At 37.4% G+C, this 14,576-nt stretch overlaps 2 protein-coding genes across 6 annotated transcripts in view; both read left to right on the plus strand.

Annotated features, from left to right (window-relative positions):
- Nucleotides 1-1,013, plus strand: part of LOC144980276 (nuclear valosin-containing protein-like) — a 46,244-nt gene extending 45,231 nt beyond the window's left edge. For both annotated transcript variants that reach the window (XM_078927913.1, XM_078927921.1), the window contains exon 23: nt 789-1,013. In XM_078927913.1, the coding sequence (XP_078784039.1) occupies nt 789-908 (120 nt within the window). In that variant the 3' untranslated portion in view covers nt 909-1,013. The remainder of the gene's footprint in view (nt 1-788) is intronic.
- Nucleotides 1,014-3,509: 2,496 nt separating this feature from the next.
- The window catches only part of LOC144980286 (uncharacterized), a 19,199-nt gene continuing 8,132 nt past the window's right edge, over nt 3,510-14,576 (plus strand). The window contains exons 1-5 of one of the 4 annotated variants that reach the window (XM_078927940.1): nt 3,510-3,764; nt 9,369-9,474; nt 12,314-12,382; nt 12,810-12,853; nt 13,967-14,069. In XM_078927940.1, coding sequence (XP_078784066.1) covers nt 9,375-9,474; nt 12,314-12,382; nt 12,810-12,853; nt 13,967-14,069 — 316 coding nt within the window. In that variant the 5' untranslated portion in view covers nt 3,510-3,764; nt 9,369-9,374. Of the gene's footprint in view, nt 3,765-3,814; nt 3,911-5,255; nt 5,469-8,320; nt 8,535-9,368; nt 9,475-12,313; nt 12,383-12,809; nt 12,854-13,966; nt 14,070-14,576 lie in introns of those variants that run through there. The other 3 variants (XM_078927949.1, XM_078927956.1, XM_078927931.1) reach the window with 3 other exon arrangements.

The raw sequence follows: 14,576 nt of genomic DNA on the forward strand, positions 1-14,576 counted from the left end.
AACTAAAAAGATTTATATCTAATTTTATAGTAAATATTTCCTTAGATATAATATAATATAATTAGACTTGGATCTTTTCGTACATTTACTCACCAACGAATAAACGAATAATCATCAAAGTTATCCATGGATAAACGGATCATCATCATCATTGCCTTTTTCACCCTGGGTCAGGGTATAGGCCACAAACAAACAGTTTCCATCCTTCTCTATCCTGAGCTAACTTTTTTTTATCTCATTCCAGGTCTTACCACTTCTCTGTATATCAGCTTCTTTAATTCTTCCCCATGTTCCTCTTGGCCTTCCCCTTGATCTTGTGCCCTAAGGGTTCCAGTCCAATACTTTCTTTGTTATAGTGGAGTCATTCTTTCTAAGCGTGTATCCAATCCACCTCCATCGTCTTCTTCCTATTTCCTCTCCCACTGTGGATAAATGGATAATCGTCAAATAATCTAATGATAGTAATATTGTAACGGTTGGAAGCATAGACTGTTCGTTGGGATAGGATAATGATAATAATAATATGGGTGAGATTGGGGGGGGGGGGGGTTGAGGTGGTTTTGATGTTTTTAGAAAACAAAAGACTTAATGTAAGAAAGTCAACTTAAAATTCTTCAAAGTAATACACACCTATGGAAATGCGATCATATAATAAGTGGTCGTAACATTTTTTTGATGCTTTGTTTTTTTTTGTTTTTTTGGGGTTTTTTTTTCCTGTCAGTATTTTTTTAAAATGATTTTTTCTGTTTACCTCCAAATTAATATATTCCTGTTCAACCTTTTTTCAGTCAAAAAAGAACTATGAAGCTGTAAAAAAACTTTTGGAGAAGAAAACTGCGAAGAAAGAAATGCTGGACATTGATGCAGATTACAGGGCAGAGGCAAGATCTGACATAAATATACAGTGAAACCAAACCTTGAACAGTTCCATGATTTAAAAAAAAAATAATTTATGCAAATTCATGTCTTGTATATAAATACATAATTATATATTAAAAATAATTTCAGTGTCATTGTGTGTTTTTTGGTTCTTTTATTTTTCATTTTTTGATTTTCTTTTCTTGGAGTGCAGCTTAATGTGGCCCACTACCTCAAAATGGTATTACAAGACAGAGAAAACAGAACTTTAGGTCTTGATTATGAAATAATAATGTTGATCTGCTAGGTTAAGAAGAATGAATACCATTCCATGAACTGCAAAGAGAAAAAAAATTTATGATTATATACAGCGATTTTGACCTTAAATTCCAATTGCATCCCGCAAACCGTCTATGTCCAGAAGAGATAGTTTTTCAGGAGAGCGATAAAACCGTTAATTGGTAAATGAAATATCAATTTCAGATTTTAATAGGCTAATTCAAGCCAATTATGACTTAATACAATCACTGATACCATAATTTTGGTTCTTTTATTGTGCATTCATTATTTATCGGACTTGTACGTTTTGCACGTCGACAAAGTGTCACTGACTTAGACGGTTTGATGTGTTGTTGACTTAGACGATTTGTGAACAAGAGTTGTGGTCCTTCGCACGGGACTTGGATGGATTGTGCGTGGGTTATTGCATCTTGCAATACGTATGGACATTGTAAGACTGGTTATTTCAACTTGCAATACTTTCGTTTTTCGATTTATATCTTTAAAAAACTAAGTGACCAGTGGGGAATCAAACAATTTTTTAGAATTGTGGAACCTAGCTCGGTGGTCAGTGAGTCTCGTCTATCTTTAAATTCATTTTCAGATTGATTTATTAAAGTGAATTGTGTAACAGGTAATAACTCACAATTGAAATGTTCATTAAAAAACTATTTATTTCTGGAAGGGAGTTGATCCCCACGCCCTAATTTGAGATTTATCCAATCCTCTGGAAAATTAAATTAAAAATGTATTGACCCAAAAGGACACTATTTTAAGGCACAAATGTCAGTGACTTTTTCCCCAGCTCCAGGGTTAATACTTTTAATCTCTCCTGTGCCAAATGTTTCAAAGTATATGAAGAATTGGAATTTCAAGTACTTAACTTGATAGGTACGTGGCTTCCTTCTTGCTGACCTTATCAATTGCACGTAATCAAGAGGTGAATAGACGTGAGCATTCTTCAGTTGTCTTTCAACTGTCGCATGTACGCTACCTACCTCATCTACGTGTAACCCCGCTCCAAGATTTTTTACACCAAAATCTTTTCATATTTGAAGCAAAACAATCTCAGAGCTGTGGCTAACACACGGTTACAGTTTTGATAAGTGGGGTCATCAGAGATCACGGTCACTTTATCAAAATGATCTTTTTTATTCGTGAAACTCATATAAACATGTCGCAAACTCATTAGCAGTGAATGCTCCCACTGTCTCATTCTAGAGATAGGAAAGACAGTCACTAGTCCCTAAATTATAAATTGAGTAATAATTATGCACCTGCAGTTTAGTATACAGTGCAGAAGCTTTCAGTACAGGAACAAGTAGCACACGCTGTACACATTCCTCTCATCCACTGCCACACCTCATTAAATATCTTGCTTCGGTCTTCCTCACTTATCTTCTTGCATTGGTGACACTGTGCTTTACACGAGCATCGACCCCCCATTGAGACTGCCTATTTTCATGATTGAAAAGATTTATTTGACTCATTGTCTAATCTTCTGCAAACATAAGCCTTGCCTTGCTCCGTTAAGCGTTTGTTCAAATATTTCTTCGAGATTTTCCTACTTTTGGTTCCCTCACTTTTCATCCCCTTCCATCCTACTCTGTCCACCTCATCGTATTCCTCACTGTCCACCTCTTCACTTTCCACTCTACCACGGTCACTGCCACCTCTACACTTTCCACCCTACCGTGGTCACTGTCTACATCTTAACCTTCCACCCTATATTGGTCACTTTCCACCTCTTAACCTTCCAACCTAATATATAGTCATTGTCCACCTCATTATCATCCACCCTACCTCCAGCTGCCCTACCACTGTTACTGTCCACCTCATCTTACACCATACCGCGGTACACCTCATCATCTTTTAGCCTGTCTCTCTCCACCTCATCATTTATGATCCTCTCACTGTCCATCTCATCACCTTCTTTACCGCTTTCACTCTCCATCTCACCACTAATAATATAACTAAAGCTAAACATTTCTTCATCAACACTAAACGAAATATCCATGTCAGATTGTACATCAATCAATTCCGAGACAGATAGATTCAGAATGTCCTGAAAAGGCTCACGGGTTTCTCTGTGCAATTGCACATCAGGTGATTCAAGAAGCTTTCGTCTTTTGGCTTGCTTCCGAGTTGAAGCATTCGTTTACCACGGCTGTAAGGCAGCATGACATTAAGCAGTTGACATAAGTAAAACAGAACAAGTGAGCGAATTATCTTCAATAATGAGAGAAAACAAAAGCTATTAGAGCAATATCAGTCCATGTATTTTAATAACTTTTAGAGAATTTTAAGAATCATTTTTTTTCTTGGGTGTATTTCATTATGCCAACAGGGTAACATTACATTTGGTGTATACCTCTCAATATCAATATCAAGAAATGAAAGTTCGATGTTATGATAAATAATAAATTATTAAAAAGATCAAATAAATACATGAGCCAGTCTATGATTTAAACACTGATGTTATTGGCTTTGATTTTTTTAAGACTCATCAAGTTGAGGAAAAGGCATTGTTGTAACTGAGACCAATCACCTGACGTTGAAACAATCAAGAAGGAATCACAACGGAGATAGACGTTTTGAGACCGGCAATTTAAAGATCCAATGGACTTGTACGGTTTGATCACATGTCAAATTCGCCAATTTAGAGTTCCGTGTTTTCTTAGATATTAATAGACATGGTGTATCGTAGGGTATAGAATGAATTAAGCCAATAAAACGATTTCATGCCGATCGCAGACTTAGACGGTTTGAGAAGGTTTGTCACATGTTAAGGCATAAGAGAGTAGTTATAAGAGATCAGTTTCTGCAGCTATTGATATTACACCCAAGGGCCAAGTTGCTATAAAACTTCAAAATGAATTAAAATAATTGCCATTGCGGCTTTTTGAAGATAAAAAAAAAATCAATAGAAAATCGTCGAATTTTGCTTTGAAAATTAAACATCTGGCATCAAAAATAGCAAATTTTGCAAAAATATTGCATCCCCTTTACATAGATTTTAAAGCTAAAAATGCTTTTATTCCCCCCCCCCCCCTCCCCTTTTTTCCCTTACCCAGTCCTGAACATTACTTTTATAATATAAAAGTGTTACATGGACATTGTAGATGTATGGAATCTGAGTGGGGTTCCTGACCTCCCATAATGGGCAGGGAGGCACATACTGTGTCTTCTATCTCCCTATATCTGTTTTCCAACATGCTTTCTTGTCTTGGAATGAGATTACTTGGTTTTGTCCTGGTCGTGGCCAGATACCCTGGCTGGGAGGGAAACAGTCGAATGTATAGATGATTTTTTTTTTTTGTTGTCTTGTAAATCATCTCTCTGTTATGCTGTATTTTTCACTGTATTTTGTTGGGTTCTTAGATCATACATTAATAAGACGTATTATTCCAAGAATCAACAAACCAAATTGTTACAGTAAAGAACCTTTATTAAACAACATAACATAAGATACATGTGTACAGGATGACTGTTGGATACAGAATGACTCTCAACAAGGTAGTAACTAGAACAGACGCTAATTGTGAACGATACTACATCAGATGGACGATACAAGTTACGATACTTGAATACAATAACTTTCATTCACAACATATTTTTTCCCTTTGCATATGTATGATTTGTAAACAATTGAGAGTGTTCCTTTTGGTGGGGACCTGTGCTTGTATCTGGATGAGACATTTAGTGATCTCAAACCAAGTACTTTGATAGTGTGCTCTTGGAATCTACATCTGCTTCCTATTTGAAACAATTCCCCTTTGTCTTACCTTTTCTTGGGTGCCTTAATTGTAATTCAAGAACTTTTACTATCCCATTTTCTTCCTTTTTACTGGCGCTGATATGACCTAAATGTGTTGCAAGTGCTGTAAAATCCTTTAAAACAAACAAAACAATAGATGTATGGAACAGAGATGTGTGAAAATTTCAAGAAAAAGAAAATCAATCTAAACCTAGTGTGTGTTTCTTGTCAATTTTGAAAGTGTTTCGTAAATATTTTAAATAATTAAACAGGAGCTTTGAGGTTCGATCCCCAGTTGGAGCAGTGTAATATTCTTTCTGCTTTGTCTGATACTGTTCAATACATTTTCAGATTTATTTTACATCAGTGCCTGCTCTCTGATTTTTCACTTTGACATTATCAAAATAAAAATGGAGCTGGTGGTACTCGTGTTCATTCTCGTCCTTTTGTGTTCTATGTTTGTTAGGATGCAAAGCGAGTGTTCACATTGTACCCTTGTGAACTATACAAGCATTGTCATCCCAATTATCCAGTGACTGATTGGTGAAATGGTAGCACGATTGACCAGCAATCAGTAGGTCTGAGGTTTGGTCTCCAGTTGATACAGACATATTTTTTTGGATTATTTTTTCTTGTATTTCTATTTTTGCTTTGTCTGGGACTGTTTAATATACAATGTTTAAGATATTTAAATGACTTAAATTAGGAGTGTTTTAATCAGTTACTTCGAATACTTTGTCCAATTTCTCTTCATTAGTTCAACCAGTCGTCCTTTTATTATTTTTTATTTTTAGAAAAAGCTATATTACAGGATACATAATTTTAAAAAGGTTTTTAAAACATCAATGCTTCCAACTTAACCATGCTTTTTGTTCACTCCCCATTGGTGTCCACCACACAGTTCTGGGTTCACTCCCCACTGGTGTCCATCTCTTATGGTCCTGCAGTACCTTCCCCCACTCCACATTCCATAGTCTCAAGTTCACTTATCATGTGTGTCCATCTAACATAGTCTTGGGTTCACTCCACTTATATCTCATCCTATACTTCCCAATTTACCGCATCACACAGTCCCGGGTTCAATCCCCACTGGTGCCCAGCTCCCATAGTCCTAAGATGAGTCCTTTTCAGTGTCCACCTCACACAGTCCCGGGCTCAGTCTTCCCTTGTGATTTACCTCCTATAGACTCGGGTAAACTCAGATTGGTATTTATATCCTGTCGTTACAGCTTCACTGCCCAACAGTGGTGAGTGAGCCTGAAATTATGGGAGATTGATACCACCGGAGTGTGAATCCTTGGCCATGAGTGGTGGACACAAGTGATGAGTGAACCCAGAACTATGTTAGATAGGCACAGACGGGAAGTGAACATGGAAGTATATGAAGTGGGTACTCATAGTGTGTTAACTCTGGACAATGGGATATGGACACTAGTGAGGAGTGAATCTACGGGTCTATGCGAGGTGGATCTCTCCATTGGGAAATGAACTCTTTACTGTGAGGTGAATACAAGTAGGGAGTTAACCCATGGCAATGGGATATCTACATCAGTGGGGAGTGAACCCTTGTGACTATCGGAGGAGGACACGGAAGGGGAGTGAATTCTGAACTGTGAGGCGGAAATAAATGAGGAGTAAACTTGGGACTATGTAAGGCAGATACCAGAAGAGATTGAACCCAGTACTATGTGAAGTGAACACCAGTGGGGACTAACCCATGCAATGAGAGATTAAAACCAGTGAGGAGTGACCCCAAGACTATTCCAGGTGGACACCAGTGGGGAGAGTACCTGAGACTGTGGTTAATGGACACCAATGGACATCGACATCAAGTTGTGTGAATCTGGGAGAGTGAACCCAGAGGACTACAGAATGTGGACAGTCAATTTGGGACAATGGGAGGTAGGCATTAGTTGGTAGTGAATCAGGGAGTAAGGGAGGTGCGTCATAAGGGGGGGGGGGGGGGGGGGAATGTAGATTACTAACAGTCGAGAAATGTTTCTTCATATTGTAAATGACAGATGGGAGGCAATAATCGGAAATAGTCCTGTGGTTCTGCGTTCACTCCCCATTGGTGTCCATCTCTCATAGCTCCGAGTATAATCTGCACTGGTGTTCATTTCCCATCGTCCCCTGTTCACTCCCTACTGGTTTCCATATCCCGTGGTCCTCGTTCATTCCCCAAGATTGTGTGCCTCTCATTGCTCCAGATTCACTACCATGATCCCGTGTTCACTCCCCAGTGGTGTCTACCTCTCATAGTCTTGATTGAGTTCACTGCCCACTGGTTTCCAAATCCTGTGCTTCGGTCTTCACTCCCCAGTGTTGTGCACCTCTCATAAACCCCAGCTTCACTCCCCACTGGTGTCCATATCTAATGGTCACGTGTAAACTCCACAGTGGTGTCTACCTCTCACAGCCATGGTTACACCCCACTGGTGTCCATATCCCGTGGTACCTTGTTCACTCCCCACTGATGTCCACCTCCAATAGACCTGGTTTCGCTCCCCAATGCAGTCCATCTCCAGTTGTTCTCTGTTTACTCACACTCGTGGGGGCCACCTCTCAGAGCCCTTGACCTCCCCAGTCCTAGGTTCACTCCCCAGTGGTTTCCATATCCCGTGGTTTAGCGTTTATTCCATATTGGTGTCCATCTCTCAGATCCTTGGGTTCATTCCCCACTGGTGCCCATCTCCCATAGTCGCAGGTTCATTCCCACTGGTGTCCATATCCTGTGGTTCCGCATTTACTCCCTAGTGGTGTCCACCTCTCATATCCTCGGGGTTCACTCCCTACTGGTATCCACCTCCCATAGTCCCGGGTTCACTCCCCACTGGTGTCCACTTCCTGGTCCCAGGTTCACTCTACATTGGTGTCTATTGATATCATGGTTCCCCACTGCTGTCCTGTCCATCTCCCATGGTCATGGGTTCACTCCACACTGGTGTCCATCACAAAAAGTAGGTACATTCCTCAATTGTGTCTATATTCTAGTCCCAGGTTGACTCCCCACTTCCGTCTACATCTTACAAGAATACAGTTCATTTCTCATCGGTGTATCCATCCCGTTATCCCAGATTTACTACCTACTAGTGTTTACATCTCAAAGTCTTGGGTATAATATTCCTAAGTTCCTGTTTCACTTGTGTCTACATTCCGCATTCTCGAGTTCATTCCCCACAACTGTTCACATCCCCGGGTCTCTCGATTTCCTCTCCTCTAATATTGATCTCTCATTATCCTGGGTATTTCCACGAGTGTCCAAATGGTCCCTGGTTCAATCCCGACTAGTGTTCACCAATCAGAGTCCCTGGGTCAATCAGCAGTCACTTTGATTTGTTTTTGTAAAATAACACGAAGGCCGACACGCCTCTATCTTCTGATCCGACAAAGAGCACTCCATTGCAGTACAGCAGTATCACCTACTGTGAAAAAATTGCCTTGCTTCCGCCTTCCTGAAGTTGGCTGATGCAAATTTTATAAATTATTATAGATGATCAACATAAAACAACTATCTAATGCCTTGTCAATAAAAAACTTCGTGTCTAGGAATCATGTTCATGGATAAACTGCCACTATTTTGAATATTAAAGAAATGGAAACGAATGAAATGCTACTCCTCTTCGACCAATTTTACGATGTGAGATTTCCTCATCGCAATCACAAATAAGACAGAGAGCTGCTAGATAGTGTTAGGACGTCTATAGTAGAGTATATTGATGCAATGTTATACTCACAACATCCACTAGCCGGATATAACGCACCAACACACAAAACTATGTGTAACCTTAAATGTTTATAGTCTGATTAATACAGTGAGAACTACTCATAAAAATGGCTGGCTTAAAATAACAAAGAGCTCTGACTCTGACTCTTGAAATCGTTCCTTCTCATAGAATAGATGTTTCCGCTGAGTTTATCGCTTTATTCATTTTTTTCCTATTATCGCAAGCTATGCCTCCATTAATTAACTAGACGTCATTATATGTACACAACAATTGATGTAGAAAGAAGTAAATTACTGACGATAAACAGATGACAGATGGAGGAAGATATCAAATAAACCATTAAAGTCAAAGGCCACTACACCGGTGCCACAGTTTTTCAATTATTGTCACCAATCCAATTCCCATAACTGACCACAGTTGCTTGACTTTTTTTCAAAAGATGAGACAGCATGATCAGAAATTTAATTTAAATTAGCTAATCATGACTCTTTTCAATCCCCTTCATTTGCTTTTATCATTGATAACATCCCCTCCCCTTGCTCTCTCCCCTTCCCTCCCTCCCTCTCTCTCTCTCTCTCTCTCTCTCTCTCTCTTATATATATATATATATATATATATATATATATATATATATATATATATATATTATATATATATATATATATATCTCGCTCCTTCTCGGCATGTCTCTGTCTATTTCTTTCTGTAAAATAATACTTTTTTTCTCCATTTCATTTTGGCTACAGCACTACATGTCTGTATGTTCTGATCTTGCTTGCAAGGAAGAAAGTCTAAAGCAGATAACAACCCAGAAAAACAAATTGTCAGAAATAAATAGCAAATTGCGAGAAGGTAATGACTTCTATTGATAGTGACATTATAGAGAAAATTGTATTCTTGTTGTGTTGCACAGCAGTATGACTGGGTCGGGTTCCTGACCTCCCACAATGGGCAGGGATATAACTTAATTTGTCTTCTATACCCCTATATATATATTCCGAGTTGCTTTCTGTTTTTGTCTTCGAATGAGATTACTTTGTTTTGTCCTAGCCCAGGCTGGAGTCCTTGGCTGGGAAGGAAGCAGTCAAATGTATAGCTATAGTTTTGGGAGATGATCTTTTTTTGCCTTGTAAACCATCTCTCAGATGTTTACTGTTACAGTTTTGTTTTATAATGGTTTGTAAACAATTGAGTGTATTCCTCTTTGTGGGGACCTGTGCTTGTGTCTGGATAAGAATTTTAGATGATCTCGAACTAAGTACACTGACAGTGTGCTCTCGGAATCTACATGTGTTCCCTATTTGAACCATCCTCCTTTGTCTTAATTTTTTCTCGTGTGCTTTCACTTTTTCATTTTTAAACTTTTTATCTATCCCATTTTCTTCCTTTTTGCTGGTGCTGAAATGACCTCAATGTGTCGCAGACCTGTAAATATGTTCCGTAAAACTCTTGAAAACAATTGGTAGTATGGTATTTGCTTCATTCCAAAATGGTACTGAGTTTAACACCCTGTTGGGCACTGTGGCTTTGAGCAAGTCATCTCGGTCTAGATCTTTGCAGTGTTGCACTGTAGTTGACAACTGAGTTATTCCAGTCTTCCCCAGGAATAAACCAACATTTACTTATTTACAGGTCTGCCACGGGTTCATTGTTGTAATGGAGATACTGTCAAACCAACACAAGATATTGTCCTTTACAACAATGTTAAATGAAGTCCATTTTTGTGGTTATCAGAACTGTAAATATATATGTGTTGGAATAGACCCAAAAGACAAATTTTGTCCCAGGAATGAATAAAGTGGAATTTAATTTTTAAAATTTTGTTTTATTTATTACATTTTTTTCAGTTTCAAATGAGTTCCCAATTCCACAGTGCGACCTTACGAATGCATGTTGGTAACAAGTTCAAAACTTCAAACCTTTATTTACTATACCCCTCTCTCCCATGGTATTTCTAATCAAGATTTATCTTTATTTACACCAACATTGTTTGCATTAAAAATTTCATTTCAATTCAGTATCTGTTTTTACTAAAATAGATACATACAAGGGATGAATAATTCTTGAACCCCTACGTTTTTTAAAAAAGGATATTAGAGATGCCTCATAAATTTTTTTGTCTCTATGGAATAGTCAAATCAGATTTTCCCCAAAACTAAATGGGTATAATCAAATATAATTTTGCATGTAAGGAATGGTAGCAATCTGACTTTCACAGATGTCATACCATTTTTATTGATGGTGTTCTCTTTGGTAGATTGCTGATTTTTGTTTCATTTTCATTGATGAGAATTTCCTGCTATATAGCTGTTTTCCGCTGAAATGAATTCTAGTCCCACTTCAAACCTGTTTTTTCCCAATTTTGAATGCCAGAAATTCAGACAAGTTGAAAGTAAGGCTATAATATGGTCTTGTGGTATGACACTGACTTTTGGATTGGAAGGTCCTGGGTTCGAGCCTTGCTCGGTGCATAATTGAGTCCTTGGAAAAGGCTCTTTACTCATATTCTCTCTCCGTACTCAGGTGTGTAAAATGAGTACCTGGCTGTTAACAGCGTTGTCTCTGTCGAAAATTTTTTTTGTAATATCGCCTAACAGGCATAATGTCTCGTTCTACATGTTACATGTTGCTGTTGGTCAGGGACCACTTGTAAAGCGCTTTGAGCACATTTAGTGGATATTGCGCTATATAAAACCTCACTTTTAAAATAATATCACCACACCCATCATTATTGCTTTCACAGTCACTACAACAACAGCATCATCATCATCATCATCATCATCATCATCATCATCATCATCACCATCATCATCATCATCATCATCATCATCATTTTCATCATCATCATCATCATCATCAACATCATCATCATCATCATCATCAGCAGCAGCAGCAGTAGCATCACTACCCAATACTACTACTACTACTACTACTACTACTACTACTACTACTACTACTACTACTACTACTACTACTACTACTACTACTACTACTACAACAACAACAACAACAACAACAACAACAACAACAACAACAACAACAACAACACTACTACTACTACTACTACTACTACTACTACTACTACTACTACTACTACTACTACTACTACTACTACTACTACCACCACTACTACTACTACCACACCACCACATCATCATCATCATCATTACCACTACAATTGTCATTACCATTGCCATCATCACTACAACCTCTACCACAACCACACCAAATCACCATCATTACCCTCACTATATCACCACCACCACATCATCATCACCACTACCAGCATTACGACATCAACCTTTCCACCACCACTACATCATCATCTTTATCATCATCACTGCTACTGCCATGCCAAATCATTAGCATCGCCACTACTACCACCACATCATCAATGTTTACTAACATCATCCCTTTTTATGGAGGGAGTGTGAATTATACTGCATATTATTATATATTCTTCTTTTTTCATTAAGGCCAAAGTTTAAGGCTGAAGATTGTATGTCCGCTTTTTCAGTAACAGGGGTTTTGGAGGGAAGCATGTATTAAATATTATTATAATTATAATATTATTATTCAATCAATTCCCACTTCTACATATTTCTATCTCAAGTTATGATATTAACTTGTCAAATTTTAAAATTCATTTTACCGTATGACGTCTCCTTATAAAATATTTTATACATTCTAGAGTACGCTACTTCGCAAGCAACCACTAACGAATGCCAAACACAACTGCATCTTGTGTGTAACCTTCAGGGTAGGTGATGAATTTTGTGTAAAGTACTTGTTCAACGTTTATAACTGCCACATATACCCCCTCTCATTGTCTTCAATCAAATGCATGCCATTTTCAAAACATTAAAATAAGGCAACATGGAAAGTCCTGCAATAATGATAATAAATGAGCTGACTGCTTTTGAAAAACATATTCCATAAGTTTGAGAAACAAAAATGACAATATAAAAACTAACGAAAAGATGAAAATAGAGAAGCCTTTCCATTTTTCCCTTTTTGTTAGTATTTTTACGGCCCCAGGCTTTAGAATACTATAAAAACAAAAAGACTTGGATGAGTATGATGGTGCAAATAAATAGTGTGGTGATGTTTCACTACCTCAGCTGGATTTTGAACAACAAGAATATTTTACAAAAGTATATATTCAGTCTCTCTGATGCACATTTCAGATGAAATTTGGTCCCTGAAAAAGAGCGTTTTGGACAGAGACAAGGTAATGCTTTGACTATACCCATTATTAGAGTATTTTCAAATGTGTGTTGAATCCATATAATAAATTTGAACTTGAATCAAACATCTAGTAACAGGTATTACGGAAAGAGTCAGGATTGCATTTGGAAATTTGATTCCATATGTAAAGAAGGAAATGAGGTTAAAAGACATGTTGGACAGTGTGACGATTCGAGCCGCTCCCAGAGAGTTGGTAGAGCCAGAGAGCCTGAAACGTCAACAAAAGAAAAGAAAAGAAAATAGTAGGAGGATAGAAAGACCACTGCACTGGGCCTAGCCTGATTAGAGGGAAGAGAAAGAAGGAGAGAGTCCGTGTTTCAGGCCAGACAATGGTAACAATAAAATGAAGGGAATCAAGATTTACAAACACGATTCATTTATTACAGAAACTAAATTATATCTACAACACAAATAGGAATGACACAACTCTACTTATTCATTCATCCTTCTTGTCTCTCTCCTGACATCCACGAATAAGAAACACCACAATAATAAAATGATATAAAACAGGACTGCCGGAAAGGTGGTATTCTGTTCAGCTGGACGAAACTTAGAAGAACTGCCTCTGGTTTCCCACGCCTCGCTTATATAGCGCTGGGCTCGAAACTTGATTGGATAAAAGAGTTGTTAAAAATGCCTAGCAATCCAGGGCAGGTATGGACTACTACAGACTCGTTCGGGTTATGTCCTAGCAACCATTGCCAGGGCATAACAGACAGGAATGTAAATTAGTTTAAATTGACTTGTGAAAGATGATCTTCAGGTGAGATAATTATTATTTTAATTAGTGATTATGGTATGTTAAAATTATAATGTAAAACGCTTTGCTCTTTTATTTCAAAGTATATTTCTATGGGTGTCTTGTGCAATTCATTTGGTACAGCATTATTTAAATTATCTATTAAAAAGTACATATTGATAGTGATAAGCTAAAAATCTAGGATTGGATATTATGGAACAAAAATTATATTAATGAAAGGAAAATATTTGAAGCAAACCATTAAAAGTTGGGTAGCTACATAAACTGGTTGATGTCTATATAATTCACTTTTTAAAATAAATTTTGGTTGGATTTTATCTACTGTATTAATTTCAGAATCTGCAAGAAAAGAGTGAAAAGTGGAAGAAGTCAATGGAGGATTTGCAGAGAGATATGACCTCTAAATTGGAGGAGCAAAAACTCTCATTGACACAATCATGTAAGCTATAGGTATATGATAAAATTTAAAAGGCTTCTAATTAGACCAAGGAACAACAAAAAATTTTTGTATTGAGAAAAATCTATCTTCTGTAAAAACATATACAGGACACCTTGGATACAGTGACCTTCGACCCAACAAAACCCCAGAATTAACGAAAACTTTAAAAATCCGTGTTTTTTTCTTCTCCTTATTTGACACTACTATGTCCATCTAGGGTTCAAAGAAGTTCACAACCACATACCTTGGATACAACAAAGTAATCAAAAATGCGAAAAGCATGCAGAGTGGGGAGAAAACTATGGAATCATCCCACAAAACAGTCCTTAATCCTACAAATAGAAGATAATATTCCGCAATTTAGCTATTATTGATGACCACAGGATGACCATAGTGTTATTATGCTCATTCCTTAAATTACACTTTTTGTTTTTATTATATATATATATATTTTATATATATATATATATATATATATATATATATATATATATATATATATATATA

The sequence above is a fragment of the Berghia stephanieae genome, chromosome 1, assembly GCF_034508935.2.
Source record: "Berghia stephanieae isolate SIO BIC M18660-M18661 chromosome 1, UCSD_Bste_1.3, whole genome shotgun sequence".
In the NCBI taxonomy this organism is placed as follows: Eukaryota; Metazoa; Mollusca; class Gastropoda; order Nudibranchia; family Aeolidiidae; genus Berghia; species Berghia stephanieae.